The following is a 20,289-nucleotide window of genomic DNA, read 5'->3' on the forward strand; positions in this document are numbered from 1 at the left end:
TTATATCTTATATTTTACATTGTCCTGAGATCCCTTTTAAACCCAGTTTCTCATGGGAATCCGGGAAAATGCCATTTAGTTCTTTGCAGTGTACACACATGCAGCCTTGAGTCAACAATAGAAAATTTACAATTTCACTTTTTACAAATCTGACATGTTTTGTAGAATTGTTTCTTTTAATCCCCCTCACCCAGCCTCTAAGGGTAATATAAATTCTAGGTTTGGTTTTGTGAGTATTTTTTGTAAATAAACTTTAGTAAAAAGTAAAACATCGGCCGGCCATCATGTTCTGATTTTATGAGTTTTATTGCTGTCATTATCATTTTCATCTCTGCCCAAAGCATTCAGGGTTAGCTGAACAGAAACTGGTAGAATTATTCCCTGTGAAGTAAATCTGGAGTTCTAACCAGAGTATATATCCTGTAATCTGTAAACCTAGTTGTTACCTAGAACCTAGTCCCAACTACTACCTATATTTATTTATTCCTTATATGGGAGCAGATACGAGGAATCTAGAATAAAAACTAACCCCTGGCCAATTTTCAAATTACAAAGTATTTTCAACCCCACGATTTGCCCCCCCCTGGATACCCTTCCCTCTTCCGATCGCAACTGTGTACGTGTAGATTTTCTTGTTATCGAGATTGACGCATATTGCGGATTTTCTGCGTAAAACGTTGGAGATTTAAATGCCGGAAATTCCTGGGAAAGCTTATGTTGAGAAAACAATGGTTAAACATTCCATACTTTGAATGGACATTTGTTTGTGTAAAAAATACTGGGCGCGGGGCTAAAATGACCAGTATCCCTAAAAAGGTTACATAGTAACATAGTTCGTTGTTTTTAAAAACTTTTATTTTTTGTTCAGTTGAATTGATATTTCACAACATGCTAGCTGCTTACTGTATAACTTGGAAATTCCTTTGAGTGTATAAAAGAACANACATATTCCTACAATTATATCTTATATTTTACATATTCCTACAATTATATCTTATATTTTACATATTCCTACAATTATATCTTATATTTTACATATTCCTACAATTATATCTTATATTTTACATATTCCTACAATTATATCTTATATTTTACATATTCCTACAATTATATCTTATATTTTACATATTCCTACAATTATATCTTATATTTTACATATTCCTACAATTATATCTTATATTTTACATATTCCTACAATTATATCTTATATTTTACATATTCCTACAATTATATCTTATATTTTACATATTCCTACAATTATATCTTATATTTTACATATTCCTACAATTATATCTTATATTTTACATATTCCTACAATTATATCTTATATTTTACATATTCCTACAATTATATCTTATATTTTACATATTCCTACAATTATATCTTATATTTTACATATTCCTACAATTATATCTTATATTTTACATATTCCTACAATTATATCTTATATTTTACATATTCCTACAATTATATCTTATATTTTACATATTCCTACAATTATATCTTATATTTTACATATTCCTACAATTATATCTTATATTTTACATATTCCTACAATTATATCTTATATTTTACATATTCCTACAATTATATCTTATATTTTACATATTCCTACAATTATATCTTATATTTTACATATTTCTACAATTATATCTTAAGCTCATGTGTTTCTGAAGCGCTCCTTCAACTGATTTTATCGAAACAGTTTTTCTAAAGTATATGATTTCCCACCCCTCCCAGTGCCCCTTATCTTAATATCCCCTCCCCCTCACCTCACCTCGCCATTATTACCGCCCCTTTACCCCTTACTCTGTTATTATAACAATTTCTCTTCTGATATCTTAATGATAATGTATTACTTTATTAAAGAGTAAAAAGATCTGGAAATGTGTCACGAAAGCATTGGCGTAAAGTAAGTTGTAACACGTCTACATTTTTTTTACTAATTATCGGTTTTTATTAGGTTTAAACCGCTTTTATAATTCTAACAAAAATAAAATTGTTTATTTATGGAAACAAATCGTCTAGAATGTTTTAAGGATTACAATTAAGATCCCCTCCCTCCCTTTCCCGCCTAAAAACTCACCCCCCCCCTCCCATACCCAAAAACCCTCTCCCCCTTTAGACAGATTAATCTAGGAGATAAATGGCTTGGATTTAATTGATATGTAATTCCTATGCTAATTCCTTGGCCATTTAACATTTTTTCAAAAACTAGAAAATTTCATTTCTCCCTCAAGCTATCCTGTGTATATGGTAAGTTCTGGCTTAATGTTGGTTTAAATGTAGGTTTATGCGTATCTTTGCAGTTTTATGCGTATTAAAGCGTATCTGACTGAAGAGTTTATTAATTAGAACATTCCACAGTTTTGGGGATCATCTACATATATATTACTTCTTTATTTATGTATTTTTTATTTATTTCTATTGCAGATTTTATATTTTTAAGATTTTCATAATTTTAAATTCTGACAACCTGGCAGTTACATTTAATAACCCACACATTATTTTTATCTTTTGAAAAATATAGGATGCAAATATTAATATAAACTGTTAAGCTTTTTAAATGTACGAACCCCCCCCCCCAGTTTTTTTATCTATTCATCTCTTCTTTTTAATTTATCTTTTATTTTATTCTTTATTAATCTATCTTTCTATATATTCATTTATCTATCTTTCTATATATTCATTTATCTATCTTTCTCTATATATTCATTTATCTATCTTTCTATATATTCATTTATCTATCTTTCTCTATATATTCATTTATCTATCTTTGTATATATATTCATTTATCTATCAATTCATCTATATTCATCTTTTCTTTTTAATCTATCTTTCAATCTATTCTTATTAATCTTTCTATACATAGTTATACACTTAGTCATTCATCTATTCATCCTATCCTTTATTCATTTATCTTTCTATCCATTCATCCTTCTTTCCTTTATTTATTTATCCGTCTATCCATTCATATATCAATATTTTATTCATCTATATTTCATCTATTCATCCTTTATTTATTTATCTTTCTACCCATTCATCCATTCATCCTTAATTCATTTATCAAGATTTCTATTAATTTATGCGTCTATCTATTTATCTATCCTTCTTTTATTTAGTTATCCATCTATTCATCTATTTGTCTATTCATCTATTCATCTGTTCATCTATTCATCTATTCATCTATTCATCTATTCATCTATTCATCTATTCATCTATTCATCTATTCATCTATTCATCTATTCATCTATTTATCTATTCATCTATTTATCTATTCATCTATTCATCTATTTATCTATCCATCTATTCATCTATTTATCTATTCATCTATTCATCTATTCATCTATTCATCTATTCATCTATTTATCTATCTATCTCTGTATAATTTTATTGAACCGTTTGTATTTTAAACCACAAGAAATTCAACTCTTTCATGCTTTTCAATATTTTGAGAAACAGATCCGCCGCAAGGGGCTGAGGGGTCATATTCAAGGTCTTTTTAGGGGTCCTTCTAGGGGCTCCTAGGGTTCATCCTAAACACTAGGTTGGTTAATACATTTTTCTTAACATATTTTGGAACTAAGGATTTCGGAACGGTAAGTCTTAAATTAGGGAGCAAGGTCAAAATGGAATAGGGGGCGGTGCTCTGTTTGACGGCGTAGCTTGGGTGGAGGGATGGGGAGAGAGGGGGGACGGTAGTTTAACCGATATGGGATGGTGGGGGATATATACTAATAAAAATTTTAAGTCTTAACAATATTCTAAGAATCCTGGGAATTCCTGAATAACGATATTAGAAGATGAAAAGAAAGAGTTAAAAATAAATAATACAATCTATACCGAATAAACAAATGAATGAAAAAATAATTGTAAATTAATGAATATTAAAAACGAGTGTTTAAAATCAGATATTACAAGAATTAATAAATTATAAACAAAAAGAAGAAAAGTCAGAATTCATAAATTTAAATAAAATAAAAAAGTAATAAAAGTTTGAGCAGATTATAGGCAATTACATAAATACATAAATACATAAATACATAAATACATAAATACATAAATACATAAATACATAAATACATAAATACATAAATACATAAATACATAAATACATAAATACATAAATACATAAATACATAAATACATAAATACATAAATACATAAATACATAATACATAAAAATACATAAATACATAAATACATAAATACATAAAAATACATAAATACATAAATACATAAATACATAAATACATAAATACTGAAATACTGAAATACATAAAAATACATAAATACATAAATACATAAATACATAATACATATATACATATATACATACATACATAAATACATAAATACATAAATACATAAATACATATATACATATATACATAAATACATAAATACATAAATACATAAAGATTTTAATCTTTGTACTTTTTACACTGCAATAAAGAACAACTAAGGGTTTTTTGGCTTATTTGTTCAGGATTCTTTCATCAAAGAGAAATATTTTGGCCTGAAATATACTTAACAGTTGCTTCACAAAACTTTTATCATAAAAATTAACTTAACTTTTTTTACTAAAAAACCTGTGTAAAATTGTAAATTCATGAAGATATATTAACCCTTGGATAAAATGCTATCTCCTAATTTGCATATCAGACAGGTACACTTCTCTACCTACACACTTTTTATTATAGAGTTTCATAATAAAATTATCAAAGTACGTTATCAAAATTCTAGCAATCGGAAAATATTTGGAAAAACTTATTTTTAAAAATAAAATGTTTCTGAATTTTTGATTGGTTGGATTTCTTGAGGTTTAGACGTCTCAACTCTAAACCTTTAAAGACGTTTTGTCAAGAGAACTAAGGACAGGGGTTTATCGGAACTAAGAAATCAGCTGATTCTAGTGCTACAAATAGTTCCCATGAACCTTACATGGTTTCAAAGATGAATGAGAGATGAAGTTATCCTAAAATAAAGTTAATTTAAAATCATGAATGTTGTAAACCTAAATATAATTGTCTCGGCCTGGAATATGCCTAGTTGCCTAACTGCCTATTTCTCTGGTATAAATGGGCATTTCTGCCTCCCAAGCTTCTAGCGGATTTACTGCCATAGGCAGTCTCTCACACTCATAAGTAAAAGGGGATTTCAAACCCTCAAAAAAAAAAAAAAATCAAAATTTTTTCTTTTTCAACGAAACATTTTAGTTATGAGTTAAAAAAAACTAGTCTATTTCATTATCCCTTACGGGCCCAAAAAGGCATAATTTTCATAACTCTGGAAATTGCTACCAATTATATAAATATAAATATTTGCAAAAAGACCCATTTGCACAAATTGTAATTCTTAAACCACTCTCTGAGATTTTTCAACCGTTGTTATTTTTTCAACATTTTGGTAATTAATCAAGAGCTTTTTTAAGATAAAACTTTTGCTTCGAAACCGCGCCGCGCCGAAACTTTTTCTTCAGAATAAATTTTGAGTTTTATCTTTAGTTTAATATTGTAGGTAGAACAGTCAAGATATGAGGGCGAGGGGACAGCTATAAGACAGAACTAAAGATAGAGAATTAGATACGGGATCAAATTCATAATTATGAATTAAATTAATTTTTAGTAAAAAGCAAATTCGTTCTCGGCGTTTGTCAAGTAGACAAGAAGTGGAGTGGAGAAGGGGGAGGAGGGGGGGGGGGGGCTAGATTTAAAACAAAACAAAAGATGAATAACTGGAACTGTTAGCGACAAGACAAGAACTAGGACTGGTGGAGATATTTAGAGTTAAATATATTGAGAAAAAAGACTGAGATAAATGAAGGTTGAATTATATCCCCTTGAATTGGGTTTACTAGTTTACTGTTTTACAATCACCAATTCCCTTAAAACTGTCAAACAAAGGTCAGGTTGTCGACTAAACTAAACTCGAAAATCTCCCAAAAATCTGGAACTTTTTGGGCCCTGACAATTTGTAGCAGAATTTAGAACCATCAATTCAGTTGACGGGAGAGGGGGGGGGTATGACCCCCTACTAGGAATCCCGCATTTTTAACCATTTTGTAAAATTTTATCTCTAAAAAATGCCCATCTTCCGAAACCTTTTTGGTTAAAGTGATTTTTCAAGTTCTTAGAAGCCATGTTTAGTTGGGGGAGGGGGGGGGTCGATACGGTAGCTAAAATATTGTCTTAAAGAGCGTAGGCGTCGTAAAAATTAAGCGATACTTCAAATACGTAGATAATTGACGCTTTCATATATTTACGCATGTTTCTAAAATCCTAATTACATAATTATTTTAAGTTTCAGGGAAAACTGTCCTTACTCGTATATCTAGCTGCCTTCAAGGGGTATTTAGGTCATAATATACTTACATATTTAGTTTTAGTACAGCTTATACCTTCCTTTCCTATAGATCTTACCTTCCTTTCCAAGATCTTACCTTCTTTTCCTAGGTCTTACCTTCCTTTCCTAGATCTCACCTTCCTTTCCTAGATCTTACCATCTTTTAGGTCTTACCTCCCTTTCCTAGATCTTACCTTCCTTTCCTAGATCTTACCTTCCTTTCCTAGATCTTACCCTCCTTTCCTAGATCTTACCCTCCTTTCCTAGGTCTTACCCTCCTTTCCTAGATCTTACCTTCCTTTCCTAGGTCTTACCTCCCTTTCCTAGATCTTACCTTCCTTTCCTAGATCTTACCCTCCTTTCCTAGATCTTACCTTTTTTTCCTAGTTCTTACCTTCCTTTCCTAAATCTTACTTTAATTTCCAGATATATTTCCTAGATAAACAGGCGTGTGCAACATACGACTTAGACCGTAAAAAAATCAATTTAATTTCAAACAAATCAGTCAGATATTACAACCAGTGGCGTACATAGGGGGGGGGGGCAGTAGTCATCTTGTCCCTCATCTTCAAAGGGGTGTCGTGTTTTCCCACTTAAAAGTAGTTGAACATCTTCTTAGCTAAATGCATTATGCAAATATTTGGCATGTCTTCCCGCAACCCCCATGAAGGTCAGGGGGAGATTACATTAGGAGAGGATTAAGGGAGAATAAAGAGGACAGAAGACTAATGATAATCTTCAAGAGACTTCTCAGGACTTGAGAGAGTAATGCAACAGCAGCACTATACAGAGGGATACATAATATATAGTCCTTTGAATCAGGACTACAGTGGACTACAAAGGGGAGTAGTCTCAGGAGACTATTCAGGGCTTCAGAGAGTAATACAGAACTATAGCCCTTGAATTGGGACTACAATGGGCTACTTAGGGGACATTTAGTAGATTTAATGTAGAATAACAGCATTTTTAAGACTGGGGGGCGGAAACATCGCCTTGGGGAAGGGAGACAAAAGACAAATTTTGCGCTTCGCACCAAAATTCCCCCCTGGCTAAAATCCTGTGTACGCGCCTGTTAAGGTTAACTATTTATATATAAGACATTAGAGCAAATTGCCATTATAGAACAAATGGTAAAAATGTCCTTTTTTACTTAACTCTTTATTTTTACTTTCTTTTCTGTTCTGTGTTCTTTTTTGTATTATTCAACTTCTTTGTATTATTCTTAGTCTTTGTATTATTCCTGGTCTTTATATTATTCCTGTTCTTTGCATTATTCCTTTTCTTTGTATTATTCCTGTTCTTTGTATTATTTCTGTTCTTTTTATTATTCCTGTTCTTTGTATTATTTCTGTCCTTTGTATTATTCCTGTTCTTTGTATTATTCCTGTTCTTTTTATTATTCCTGTTCTTTGCATTATTCCTGTTCTTTTTACTATTCCTGTTCTTTGCATTATTCCTGTTCGTTGTATTATTCTTGTTCTTTTTATTATTCCTATTTTTTTGTATTATTCCTGTTCTTTGAATTATTCCTGTTATTTGTACTTTTCCTGTTCTTTGTATTATTCCTGTTCTTTTTATTGTTTCTGTTCTCTATATTTGAATGCAGTTTCTCTTTTAAAATTCTGCATTTTTGTCTCTATTCCTTCATTTTGTACTTTACTCTTCTTGAAATGAATTAATAAGATAACCCCTGAATACAGTTTTATTAGAACTAATCCCCCACTAAACCCTGAGCTGCAACATCCTGCACCTTGGTGTGGACACTTTAGGGAGGGATCAAACACAGTTTAGAAAACAAAAGTTTCAGAATAATTGTATTTTTAAAATTTAAACATTAATAATTAATCTATTGGAAATGAAAACTCCCTAGAGAATAAAATAATTGATATCTCCTAATAACTACATTTTTGAAACAATTTCAGACTCAAAGCTCTTGGAATGAAGTGCTGTGTAAACATTCATGGTTATACTACAGCCTCATAAATATGACAAAAATATGACAGAAATGAAACGTTTATAATAAAACAATAAATAAATCACTTTTAGAAATAAATATTGATATTTCCCAGGCTATAGTTCAATTCGGAAGTAAGGTCTGATATTGTAGAGGTCTTACTTCCCCCCTTCGGCCTTCCCTTCCCCCTACCCCTTCCCTCCCCGCTACTCCTTCCCTCTCCCTTCCCTCCCTATGTTGCTCTGAGCATGATGATTTTTTTGGATGAAATTTTCACACTGGATTATGATAGACAGTGGCCGGGCTATGAAGGATAATAGCGATCAATCCTTTTCACATTCCAAAAATCAGCATAGTTTGATAAGAAAAATTCTTGATTTGCGTCGATCTTCTATTTGATACATTGTTCGTTTTAAGAGAATTTAAGCCAACTCATGTTTTTAACTATGAAGGGGAGGGGAGAATACCCCCCCCCCCAGGTAAAAAAACATTTTCTAAGAATACAACGACGATTTGTGAATTTGTTCTCAAAGTACCTCCGTCTATTGTATGTATATCTCTGTTCAATATCTTCTATATTTCTCAAATCACACCAAATCTATTTAAGGCCCTAAAAAGGGGGTTTGAAAGATGATACAATGACAAGAAAAGGATGATTTTTCACCCCCTCTCACCACTCTGTCAGTTACCCATTTGTAGATATTTTTCAAAAAGCATGATATGGTTTTTTCCCTGTCAATTGTAACGTTAAATTATGGAGTTCTCTTCAAGATTTACCGACTTTTCTATTTATTCTAGTATCTTCCATCAAAACGCATTGCTGGGGTCTCTCTCTATGTGTGTTAAACTTATTGAAAACGATGAGTCTATTTTATCGACATTAATTGCAAAATGTTGTCTCTTTAACTGTAAAATCTTATTTTTACCCCTCAATTCTTCCCTCCCTATACACAATACGAATATCGAAATAATTTCGGTAGATTTTAATATTTTAAAATATTTTTCAGGTGAAATGGGAAAAGGATTGTAGAGCCCTGAAATGATTATCTGTGTTTGATTCCTCTCCCTTTGTTGTGGATTTGGTGCCCCTGACATGCCTGACACTGCTGTAGCCCCACCGCCCCCCTTACAGGGGTCTCGAGGGGCACGAGGGGGCCCGGTGAATATGCCCCTGATGAGGGATCCAGATCATTATGAAGAAATCAACGTTATTGGAAATGGTAATTTTTATTTATATTAATCTATTTATCAAAAATTAAACTTTTTTAAACTTCTGGTTAAAGTAGATAAGACAGTGAAAATTAAACGTTTAAATTTATTTTAATTTTTTTTTATAAACTTTTGTATTACCCTCTCTCGGCCCTCCCTGTTCAGAAAATACGTAGTAAAAATGTAAAATTCAAATTATTCAAAGCGTGGTTATTTATAAAATAAGTTTGATGGTTAGGAAAATTTAGTTAAAGAAAATTCATTAAACTTCTTTCAAAACATTTTTGACAATAATTAAACCAGGTTTAACATTTTTAAGATTCCAATTTCAAACCTATTTTTATAAATCAGTATCACATAGAAATATTACAGTGTATAGTTCGTAATGATCCAGTGTGTACAGTGTACACTGTACAGTGTACAGTGTACACTACAAAGAGGATCCAGTTAATTGTGTACAAATAAAAATGTACTGTAATAAACAAAACATTTGGTTTAACACTATGTTTGTTTACAATTTTGATGCGTTAACATGCTACATAGTAGTTAGAATTCATTCGAGCCTACGAAAGTATGTATTCTGAGCTGAAAACTTTAGAATTGTGGATATCGAGATCAATGCGGAATTTTCTCTTTAAGTTAATTTCAAGATTAAATTAATGTTAAGTTTGTATCTACAACAGTGTTTAAAACTTAAACAAATCGAGTGCGGTTTGGAGAAACCAGAACTATCATTGGTCGGAAACTAGCAGGGAGAGAAAAAGAAAGAAAAAGAGGGGATTAAGAAGGAAATTGATAGTGTACACATTGGATATTCAGATTAAGCGATCGGGATTAAAGGTATCCAATTCTAAAGTTTTCAGCTCTGTTAGAATAATAATGTTAAATCTAAAAGTCGAGTTTAGCATGTTTTCAAATAAATTTTTTTCTTTCTAGTTCTCATTGCCATCCTTTGGAGTTGTGGTCAGTATTTTATCTTTTTGTTGTTATCTCTTTTTATGACTTGAAATTTCTTGGTTGTTCTCTCTAATTGTTATTTACATTGGATAACATCTACTAACCTCATTACAATTAATTGGGACAGGCATAATTTGAATAAAGATAGATAAGGAGTCTGCAAGGGAAAATTTAGCATTTAACATGTTTAGGGTTTCAAACTAAGAATCAGACTTCAGAGACGACTCTACGGAATTAATACAGTCTGTTTAATCATATTCATAATTCCCTAAACCTGGAAACTAGTTTTCTTCTTTTCCAAATCAATTGACAAGCCATAAATGACTAAATTTAAGGAAGACTTAATTTTTCCTTAATCTTCATATCTTCAGAGTTTCCAGTCGTCTTCACAGTCTCATCCTTTGTCGGTAACCCTGTAGATTTCTACTTTATTGCTACAAGATTTTTACAATACTGCTACACTATTGCCAAAAATTGCTACAATCCTAATGAATAAGAACCAAGAAAAAAAGCAGATCTCCTCACCAAGTCAAAGAAGATTTTTCATCTGAATGTATTCAAAGGTTTCATCTGAATGTATTCGAAGGTTTCATCTGAATGTATCCGTATATTTCATCCGAAGATCGAAGATTTGAAGCAAATAAGAAGGAGAAAGAAAAGAGAAGAAAATATTATTCTTTCTTGAACCCGCGTCTATTATTGGTCAAACTCGTATATACCGAACTGACAAGTGATAGACGTGTGTTTCAGGGTAGACACATCAACTGACTCAACATATTTTTGACAAGATTCCCGAACTGGAATTGAGAAAAAAGATCCTCTTCTGTTGCCAACCTTTCTAACCTATAGAGAAGTTTTTATTTGTTAATTTATTAAAGACGATTTGGCGCCAATTTCGTCGCCGCCATTGTTCTATTGGACCAGCTTATCTTTACTTAGTTAAAATATTCATACTTTGGATTTATTTAAGAGAATGTAAATGTAATAGTTGGCACGTCCGATTTACAAAGGTACCCTTAAGAGATTGTATATGATCAAACTTAAGTAAGTTAAAATAGTGTATTCCCTTCTAAGTGACTAGCGAATTTATACCATACCAAAAAATGGAAATTGTGTAACGACGATATCTTCTAAAACTGTTTATCAGATGAAGTGGAAATTGTAAACCGTTGTGAATCGGTGATTGCCATTAAAGTTAAGGTTCACTGTCTCTTTAAATTATTTATGAAGTTTAATATTATCTGTCTGTTTAAGAAAACAGCTGGAGGGAATTTGACCACAATATCTAGATGATAAAAAGATGAAAAAGTCTACGACGTCAGAATTTCCGATAAGAGACCCCCCCCCCCCTCCCCGTACTCTGTATTGTTCTTGTTTCTCCTGACTACAAAAAAATGTTGACTAAAAAGCAAGGTGTAAACTAGAAGATGATTTATGTTTCGTCTAATTACTGATTAAACTCTCTGTTTACTAATCAATCATTTTTGACAAGAGCACCACGTGCCATCATTAAACAGACAGATAAAGCATCAAATGTAATCTTAGTTTTTATATTGTATAAAACTGTTATTTATAAAAATGTTGATTTTCTGTTTTTTCCTAAAATGTCGAGTTGAGAAATTTGTTCAATATCCTAGGGTTGTAATTAGTATTCTAGTTGCGGGGGTAATTAGTCTGATAATTAATCTGCTTTAATTAGTTTCATGCACTTCCAGCTCATTAATCCAGGATACGTGTCAATAACACCCATCCCTTGTAAATAAACGTAATAAATAAAATAGAACCCGGACCCCCTTCCCCGTCATATTATCATATTGTTTTTGTGACATACTGAGTCGTCTTATACTTCATGTTTTAATTTAGAAACAATGATATAAAATTATCCTAGTCCTGGGATTTCCAAATTGTTGCCTGCCTTTTTCTGCTGTCAATATTACCGTTCTGATTTCAATTTTATTATTCTTAATATCTCCGGTAAAATTGAACGCACAAAAAAGGCAGACCACATTTTAGAAATGCCAAGACTAGGGGTATCACGGTTTATCAAGTTTATCAAAACTAAGTTTACGAATATGTTGCAAAATATTTCAAAGACTACCTTCAAGTTGTCTTGCTACCCTCAGGTTGTGATTAAATCTTAGGAACAGGAACTTAATATTCTGTAAATAATCTTGAACTGTACATAATTTTAGGAGCGTACGGTACGGTGTACAAGGCCCGAGATACTATCAATGATACAATCGTAGCGATTAAGAAGGTTAAACTTGGACTAACTGAGGATGGAGTCCCCATGCAGGTCTTATTTTTTACATTTTTTTAATTTGAATTTTAACAATATTTTATATTTTTTACATTTTTTTAATTTGAATTTTAACAATATTTTATATTTTTACATTTTTTAATTTGAATTTTTTTTAATTTGAATTTTAACAAAATTTTATATTTTTAACATTTTTTTAATTTGAATTTAACAATATCATATTTTTTTACATTTTTTTAATTTGAATTTTAACATCTCAGGTCCTTCGTGAAATATCTTTATTGAAACAGCTTGGAAAAGCCAACCACCCAAATATTGTCAGGTATAAAACCACCCGAATATTGCCAGGTATAAAACTACCTAAATATTGTCAGGTATAAAACCACCCAAATATTGTCAGGTATAAAACTACCTAAATATTGTCAGGTATAAAACCACCCAAATATTGTCGGGTATAAAACTACCCAAATATTGTCGGGTATAAAACCACCCGAATATTGTCAGGTATAAAACTACCTAAATATTGTCAGGTATAAAACCACCCGAATATTGTCAGGTATAAAACCACCCGAATATTGTCAGATATAAAACCACCCGAATATTGTCGGGTATAAAAACTACCTAAATATTGTCAGATATAAAACCACCCAAATATTGTCGGGAATAAAACTACCCAAATATTGTCAGGTATAAAACCACCCGAATATTGTCAGGTATAAAACTACCTAAATATTGTCAGGTATAAAACCACCCAAATATTGTCGGGTATAAAACTACCTAAATATTGTCAGGTATAAAACCACCCAAATATTGTCATGTATAAAACTACCCAAATATTGTCGGGTATAAAACCACCCGAATATTGTCAGGTATAAAACCACCCAAATATTGTCAGGTATAAAACTCCACCCGAATATTGTCTGGTAGTCAGGTATAAATCCACCCGAATATTGTCTGGTATAAAACCACCCAAATATTGTCAGGTATAAAACTACCCAAATATTGTCGGGAATAAAACCACCCGAATATTGTCGGGTATAAAACTACCTAAATATTGTGGGGAATAAAACTACCCAAATATTGTCGGATATAAAACCACCCGAATATTGTCAGGTTTAAAACTACCTAAATATTGCCAGGTATAAAACCACCCGAATATTGTCAGGTATAAAACTACCTAAATATTTTCAGGAATAAAACAACCCGAATATTGTCAGGTATAAAACCACCCGAATATTGTCGGGTATAAAACCACCTAAATATTGTCGGGTATAAAACCACCCGAATATTGTCAGGTATAAAACCACCCAAATATTGTCGGGTATAAAACCACCCGAATATTGTCAGGTATAAAACTACCCAAATATTGTCAGGTATAAAACCACCCAAATATTGTCAGGATAAAACCACCCGAATATTGTCAGGTATAAAACTACCTAAATATTGTCGGGTATAAAACCACCCGAATATTGTCAGGCATAAAACTACCTAAATATTGTCAGGTATAAAACCACCCAAATATTGTCGGGTATAAAACCACCCGAATGTTGTCAGGTATAAAACTACCCAAATATTGTCAGATATAAAACCACCCAAATATTGTCAGGATAAAACCACCCAAATATTGTCAGATATAAAACCACCCAAATATTGTCAGGATAAAACCACCCGAATATTGTCAGGTATAAAACCACCCGAATATTGTCAGGCATAAAACCACCTAAATATTGTCGGGTATAAAACCACCCGAATATTGTCAGGTATAAAACCACCCAAATATTGTCAGGATAAAACCACCCGAATATTGTCAGGTATAAAACACTCAATACTACCGCAAAACAAATAATTCCATTGAATGGCCGGCTCCGTGTCTCCATCCTTGTATGCGGTTCTCAACCGGCTCCGTGTCTCCATACATCAAACAATTTTTACTCGCTTATCTCAATGCTCGAAAAACTGAATAATTCATGAAAAATATTTCATTTTAGATTGTTGGATATTTGCCATGGACAAAGACTGGATCGAGAGATGGTCTTGTATCTAGTGTTTGAACACGTAGATCAGGTTTAAATTAAAATTTAATGTTTATTTAAATTTGATTTAAAATCTTTTTTATGCCAATTAGTTTTTTGTAACTTGTCAATATAAAATTAAAATACATTAAATCCTGATATTTTCATTGCAACCCTGAAACCCTTTGACAAACATTACCGACCCATAATTCCCCCAACATAGGGACATTAATTGTTACTTAAAATCCCTTGGGACAATTAAGTAAAATAACGACCCGCTCTGCGAAGTCTTCGTGAAAAATTCTCACATTTTCATCTCGGAAAAACGATCAAATTGTGAAAAACTACTCTTTCGGGAAATTAAAAATTTTATTTAAGCCAAGAAAACATCCCTTGCTGTGCTCTGGATGTTTAGTAATTAAAATTGGTCTTGGGAACCCTGAACTTCCCTGTAAAGTAGTTGTAAATAGTTATATGTTTTGTAGAAATCCAAACTAGATTTGATTTTTTTTATTAGGATTTGAACTCTTATATAGAAAAGTGTCCTGCCCCTGGTTTAGGACCGGATAGAATTAAGGTATAAATTTATTTATTTTTACAACCCTGTTCCCAATCAACCATTAAGAAATAATAATTTGTTTTTAATCAAGAAAAATATTGGAATATTTGGAAAAATATGGGAAAAACCCATAACTATTAATACAAACTTATCTGGCAAATATTAATATTCAGGATATTATCTGGCAAATATTAAATATTTAGGATACTATCTGGCAAATATTAAATGTTCAGGATATTATCTGGCAAATATTAATATTTAGGATATTATCTGGCAAATATTAATATTCAGGATATTATCTGGCAAATATTAATANTATTATATACGCGGTAATTGTACATCAGACAAATATTCCTTATTCAAATGGAGTACCGTCTGCAAAGCATGTATAATCATATGGTAGGGCGAACCGCGTCAGTTGTATCTCCCTTCTATTCCTTACTCCCTGGCTTCATAGCTGTTATAGTTGAGTGAACCTTAAATTTGTTGGGCAATTTTTTGAATCTATTCATGGTGTATCTATGGTTTCAATCCGAACAAATTTTCACTTTGGCTATTGTTTATTCTATATAAAAATTATTTGTACTTGAAAAAAGTTTGAAGTTCAGGGACCAAATTAGAGATACCTTTGGTAGATAGTGGGCCCTGGAGTAAGCAGAAATGAGATACCGAAGCTAATATATTTCATAATTTTGCCTCCCAAGAGTTGAAAAGCATAAAATGGACCTTGTTTTGAGATTTCTAAAATGTGGTCTGTTGTTTTTGTACTAAAAGAATTGACTTAGCTATTGAGAAATTTGTCTTAAGCATAAAATATTAACAAGGTTGTTACATTCTTCAGTGTCTTCGTCAATTTACAAAGAAAGATAATAAATTGTAAGTTTGTAAGACTTGTAAGTTTTTTTTTTACTCCTTTGACAACTTTTACCTTTACAAAAACCAAAGACAAATTGTAAGTCCAGGGTCCAATCTCTAACGTACTGGATGAAACCCCAGCCATAAAATTACATCAAACCTTGTCTATGATATATCCATTCTATTATATATCTATGTCTTAGACTTTATTATAAAAGTTTTAGAAAAAAAATAGTTAAAGTGAAATATATATAAATATCTGTGTTAGGTTGTGACTCTGTGGTATAGGAGTCCTGAAATACTACTGGGGAACTCCTACGCTACTCCTGTTGATCTATGGTAATTTTACCAATTTTTCAAATTTTATTTTAAAAAGTTTATGCGTTGTAAATCTGTAACATTTGCTTAAGGTCTTGTGGATGTATCTTTGCAGAGCTTTTTCTCAGAAAACCTCTTTTTCCTGGTCAATACGAGGTATACAACATTGCATTCCTTTTCATAAAGGGACTGAGGTGTAATTTCAAGTGACCTACGTGGCATAACCGATTTACAACGATACCCTTTAAACCTTTGTTTGATCAAGGATTTCGTAGATATCTCGTGAGTCTCCTGGCACTTATCTTCAGCTATACAAATGACTAATGAGGGTATCTACAAAAGGAGTATAAAATAGAAGGGAGATATAACTGACGCGGCCCGGCCTAACATATGATTATACATGCTTTGCAGACGGTACTACAGTTGTATAAAAAATATTCAGAATAGGTTATTGTATACGCGGTAATTGTACATCAGACAAATATTTCTTATTCAAATGTCTGTAAAGCATGTATAATCACAAGGAGGCCGGGCCGCGCCAGTTGTCTATTTTATACTCCTTGGTATCTACCACATTGATGTCCAGACAAAGGGTTTAAAAGAGTACTGTTGTGAATCTAAAATGTATTCCTTTAATTGGAGGGTCACTTAAAATTACGCTTTCAGTCCCTTAAAATTCTGATAGACACTTATACATTTTAAAAACTTTTTTATTTTTAGGGAGATCAGTTGAACCAAATCTTTCATATATTAGGAACTCCTAGTCAGTCAGATTGGCCAGTGAATTCGAGCATAGGTAAACTGTCATCTTTAAACGTACTAGCTGAAGTGCCCGGTGTTCCCAGTGGATAAAAAAAAACTCTATTAAATAGAAATAGATAGATTAAGTAGTATTCTATGGTTTTTTTCAATGTCTGATCATAACTCAAGAACCCCTTGATCGATTTGCCTTAAGTTGATTGGGGAACTCGGTAGAATCACGGGACTGTTCTTAGCTTGGTTTACTAATTCCATGTTGAGTGGTTGACTTTAGGTTCTAGGCAATGCTGGGTTCCCAATCTAGTCTTCTCAATCTTCTCAATATTCCTTGTATACTGTTCTCAATATTCCCTATATGCGGTTCTCAATATTCCTTGTATGCGGTTCTCAATATTCCTTGTATGCGGTTCTCAATATTCCCTATATGCGGTTCTCAATATTCCTTATATGCGGTTCTCAATATTCCCTATATGTGTTCTCAATATTCCCTATATGCGGTTCATAATATTCCCTATATGCGGTTCTTAATATTCCCTATATGCGGTTCTTAATATTCCTTATATGCGGTTCTCAATATTCCTTGTATGCGGTTCTCAATATTCCTTGTATGCGGTTCTCAATATTCCCTATATGCGGTTCTCAATATTCCTTATACGCAGTTCTCAATATTCCTTGTATTTGGTTCTCAATATTCCCTATATGCGGTTCTTAATATTCCCTTTATGCGGTTCTCAATATTCCTTATATGCAGTTCTCAATATTCCGTGTATGCTGTTCTCGAAATAATATCTATATGCTGTTCTCGAAATAAGCCCTATATGCGGTTCTCAATTCGTTGTAAAATCTTACTCTAGTCTCTTTTATTATGAATTCCTTTATTTAGGAAGAGAAGCGTTTTCTTTCCGAGAAGGTCGAGCTTTGGAGAATTTAATTCCTGAGATGGATGAACATGCTGTAGATCTATTAAAGGTAATTAATGGATAAATATTTCCCGGCCGTTTTTTTGGTGTTTTGAAAATATTTTAATTTTGGTTCCTCTGCTAAAATTAAGATTGGTTTCTATGCAAAACATTCATTTTTTATGCAAAAATGCATTGCTTGCTTCAATAAGAAGGGAGAAATTATAAGGCTTTTAGGGTACCGTTGTAAATCGGCTATTTAACGTACGGTACCTGGCTATTTTAACGTACGATTTATTCAATACACAATTTTAAATGTGCTAATTTTACTAACCACTATTTTTTTCAGCAAATGTTGATTTTCTGCGCAGACGACCGAATATCCGCCGGAAAAGCTCTTCTCCATCCCTACTTTGCCGAGTTTGGATTTACCCCTGTATCCCATTCTTCGACCTCGGATACAGTTTCAGAGTCCTCGGCGTCCTCTATGTCCGAGGGAGGTAGCTCCGAGGCCAACACCTCACTATCCCCCGTCACACACTCAACATCCTTCTCATCACATGAAACTTCCGGCGAATCTTTCGGGGATTTAAGTGGATTGGTCGAAAATGGAAATTAAAATGGCGCCTAGCGCGCGATAAAACAATTTGCGGCATTTTGGTGTTTACATGATTTCTACCTCGTTGAGAAAACAAAAGACAAACCTAGTGTCTCTTAATCAAAAAGACGTCTCTTCTTAATAAACTGAACCTCTATTGTTACCATTAATGTATAATCTAAATATTTAATTGCTCAATCCTATCTGATGGGAACTAATACCCTCGCGATCAAAGACATAGACAACGGCCATTGTTGTATATTGCTCAAAACTTACTTCTTAAATGAAACCAAAAATAATATGCAATATCTTAAACTCGATCTCGGATCATAATACTTTGAACTAAATGTAGAATTATAATATGTTTTTGAAGTAATTAAAATCTAAATTGTTTTATATAAGGGTGTAGTTTTCATTTGAAACTTAAAATTATTTCTGCTAATGGTTTCAAATTAAAAAACAAATCAGGAATTTGATATTGTTTTAGACCAGAAAGTTAAGTTCGCTAAATTTTGAAATAATTAATTTTTATTCCAAAAAAAGTAAATTAATTTGATGTTCACTCTAGTATACAAGCTGTAGAATTTTATCTTGCAGAAAAGAAACCTGTATTTTCGTATTACTTCGTAAACCCTTACAATGATATGAAACCCTTAACATTTATAGAGCAGTAAGAGCGTACAAAGACAATTTGTAAATAGTATTAATTTCAATCATTTTTATGAGCAGGTCTTTCAAAGAGCCGGAATAATTTAATGTTTTCAGCAATTTCAAACCTCTCGGATATAAGAATTATTTTTTAATGTACTTGAAATAATGAAATAATGTATATCTTCCAGCCCCTTATTTTATATTGTCAGAAATAAATATTTTGAAATTGATCACTTTTTTCGCGAAATTTCCTAATGATTTTCCTAATATATAGGATGAATAAATAAACGAGTCATTTTCGCGAAAATGTATGAAGCTAAAAAATGCGAACTTGCAGCGAAAATGCGGAATACAATTGCACAAAAAAGAATTTCTTCTCTAAGAGCTGAAATTAACGCTTGATTATGTCATAGTAATCCTTTCTCTTCCTTTACTTCAATTACTTCAATTTGAAGGAAGAGAATGTGATATCTCTAGCTATAGAAATATATGTTTCTGTCCGTCCACGTACGTTCACCCAAATCTAGCGAATCTGGCTAGCTATGAGCCAACTAATTACAAGAAAGAATTTTTCGTAAGTTACTTATTAATTTTGTTTGACTTGTAAATATAACTCAAATACACTGTGATGTTCTCAAATACACTGTGATGTTGTCTTTCTGTACCTTAGTTTTCTGATTCTCACTGTAGCAAAATATCTTATTTTGATTAAACGAACCTTGCAATGTTAACCAAAAAAAGTTTCCATTTTAATGTTCATCCAATGTGAACAAATGAAAAATGTATCATATTAAAATGTAGCTTAACCACAAGAAACTTCAAAATTTGAAAACTGTTGAAACAAGTGACACTTGGGACTCCTTGGGCCTCGATTATTTTAAAATCAACAGAGATATTTAATTCCATTCTTGCA

General features: G+C 32.0%; 1 protein-coding gene across 1 annotated transcript in view; it reads left to right on the forward strand.

The window, feature by feature from the left end:
* Window positions 1-19,606, forward strand: part of LOC111711224 (cyclin-dependent kinase 4) — a 21,486-nt gene extending 1,880 nt beyond the window's left edge. The window contains exons 2-12 of the mRNA XM_023485515.1: window positions 9,307-9,519; window positions 12,658-12,761; window positions 12,986-13,047; window positions 14,714-14,789; window positions 15,255-15,314; window positions 15,470-15,484; window positions 16,420-16,490; window positions 16,562-16,625; window positions 17,190-17,265; window positions 18,112-18,197; window positions 18,477-19,606. Of these exons, the coding sequence (XP_023341283.1) occupies window positions 9,393-9,519; window positions 12,658-12,761; window positions 12,986-13,047; window positions 14,714-14,789; window positions 15,255-15,314; window positions 15,470-15,484; window positions 16,420-16,490; window positions 16,562-16,625; window positions 17,190-17,265; window positions 18,112-18,197; window positions 18,477-18,746 (1,011 nt within the window). The 5' untranslated portion in view covers window positions 9,307-9,392 and the 3' untranslated portion in view covers window positions 18,747-19,606. The remainder of the gene's footprint in view (window positions 1-9,306; window positions 9,520-12,657; window positions 12,762-12,985; window positions 13,048-14,713; window positions 14,790-15,254; window positions 15,315-15,469; window positions 15,485-16,419; window positions 16,491-16,561; window positions 16,626-17,189; window positions 17,266-18,111; window positions 18,198-18,476) is intronic.
* The last annotated feature ends 683 nt before the right edge of the window (window positions 19,607-20,289 follow it).

The sequence above is a fragment of the Eurytemora carolleeae genome, unplaced genomic scaffold (genome assembly GCF_000591075.1).
Source record: "Eurytemora carolleeae unplaced genomic scaffold, Eaff_2.0 scaffold972, whole genome shotgun sequence".
Taxonomy (NCBI): Eukaryota; Metazoa; Arthropoda; class Copepoda; order Calanoida; family Temoridae; genus Eurytemora; species Eurytemora carolleeae.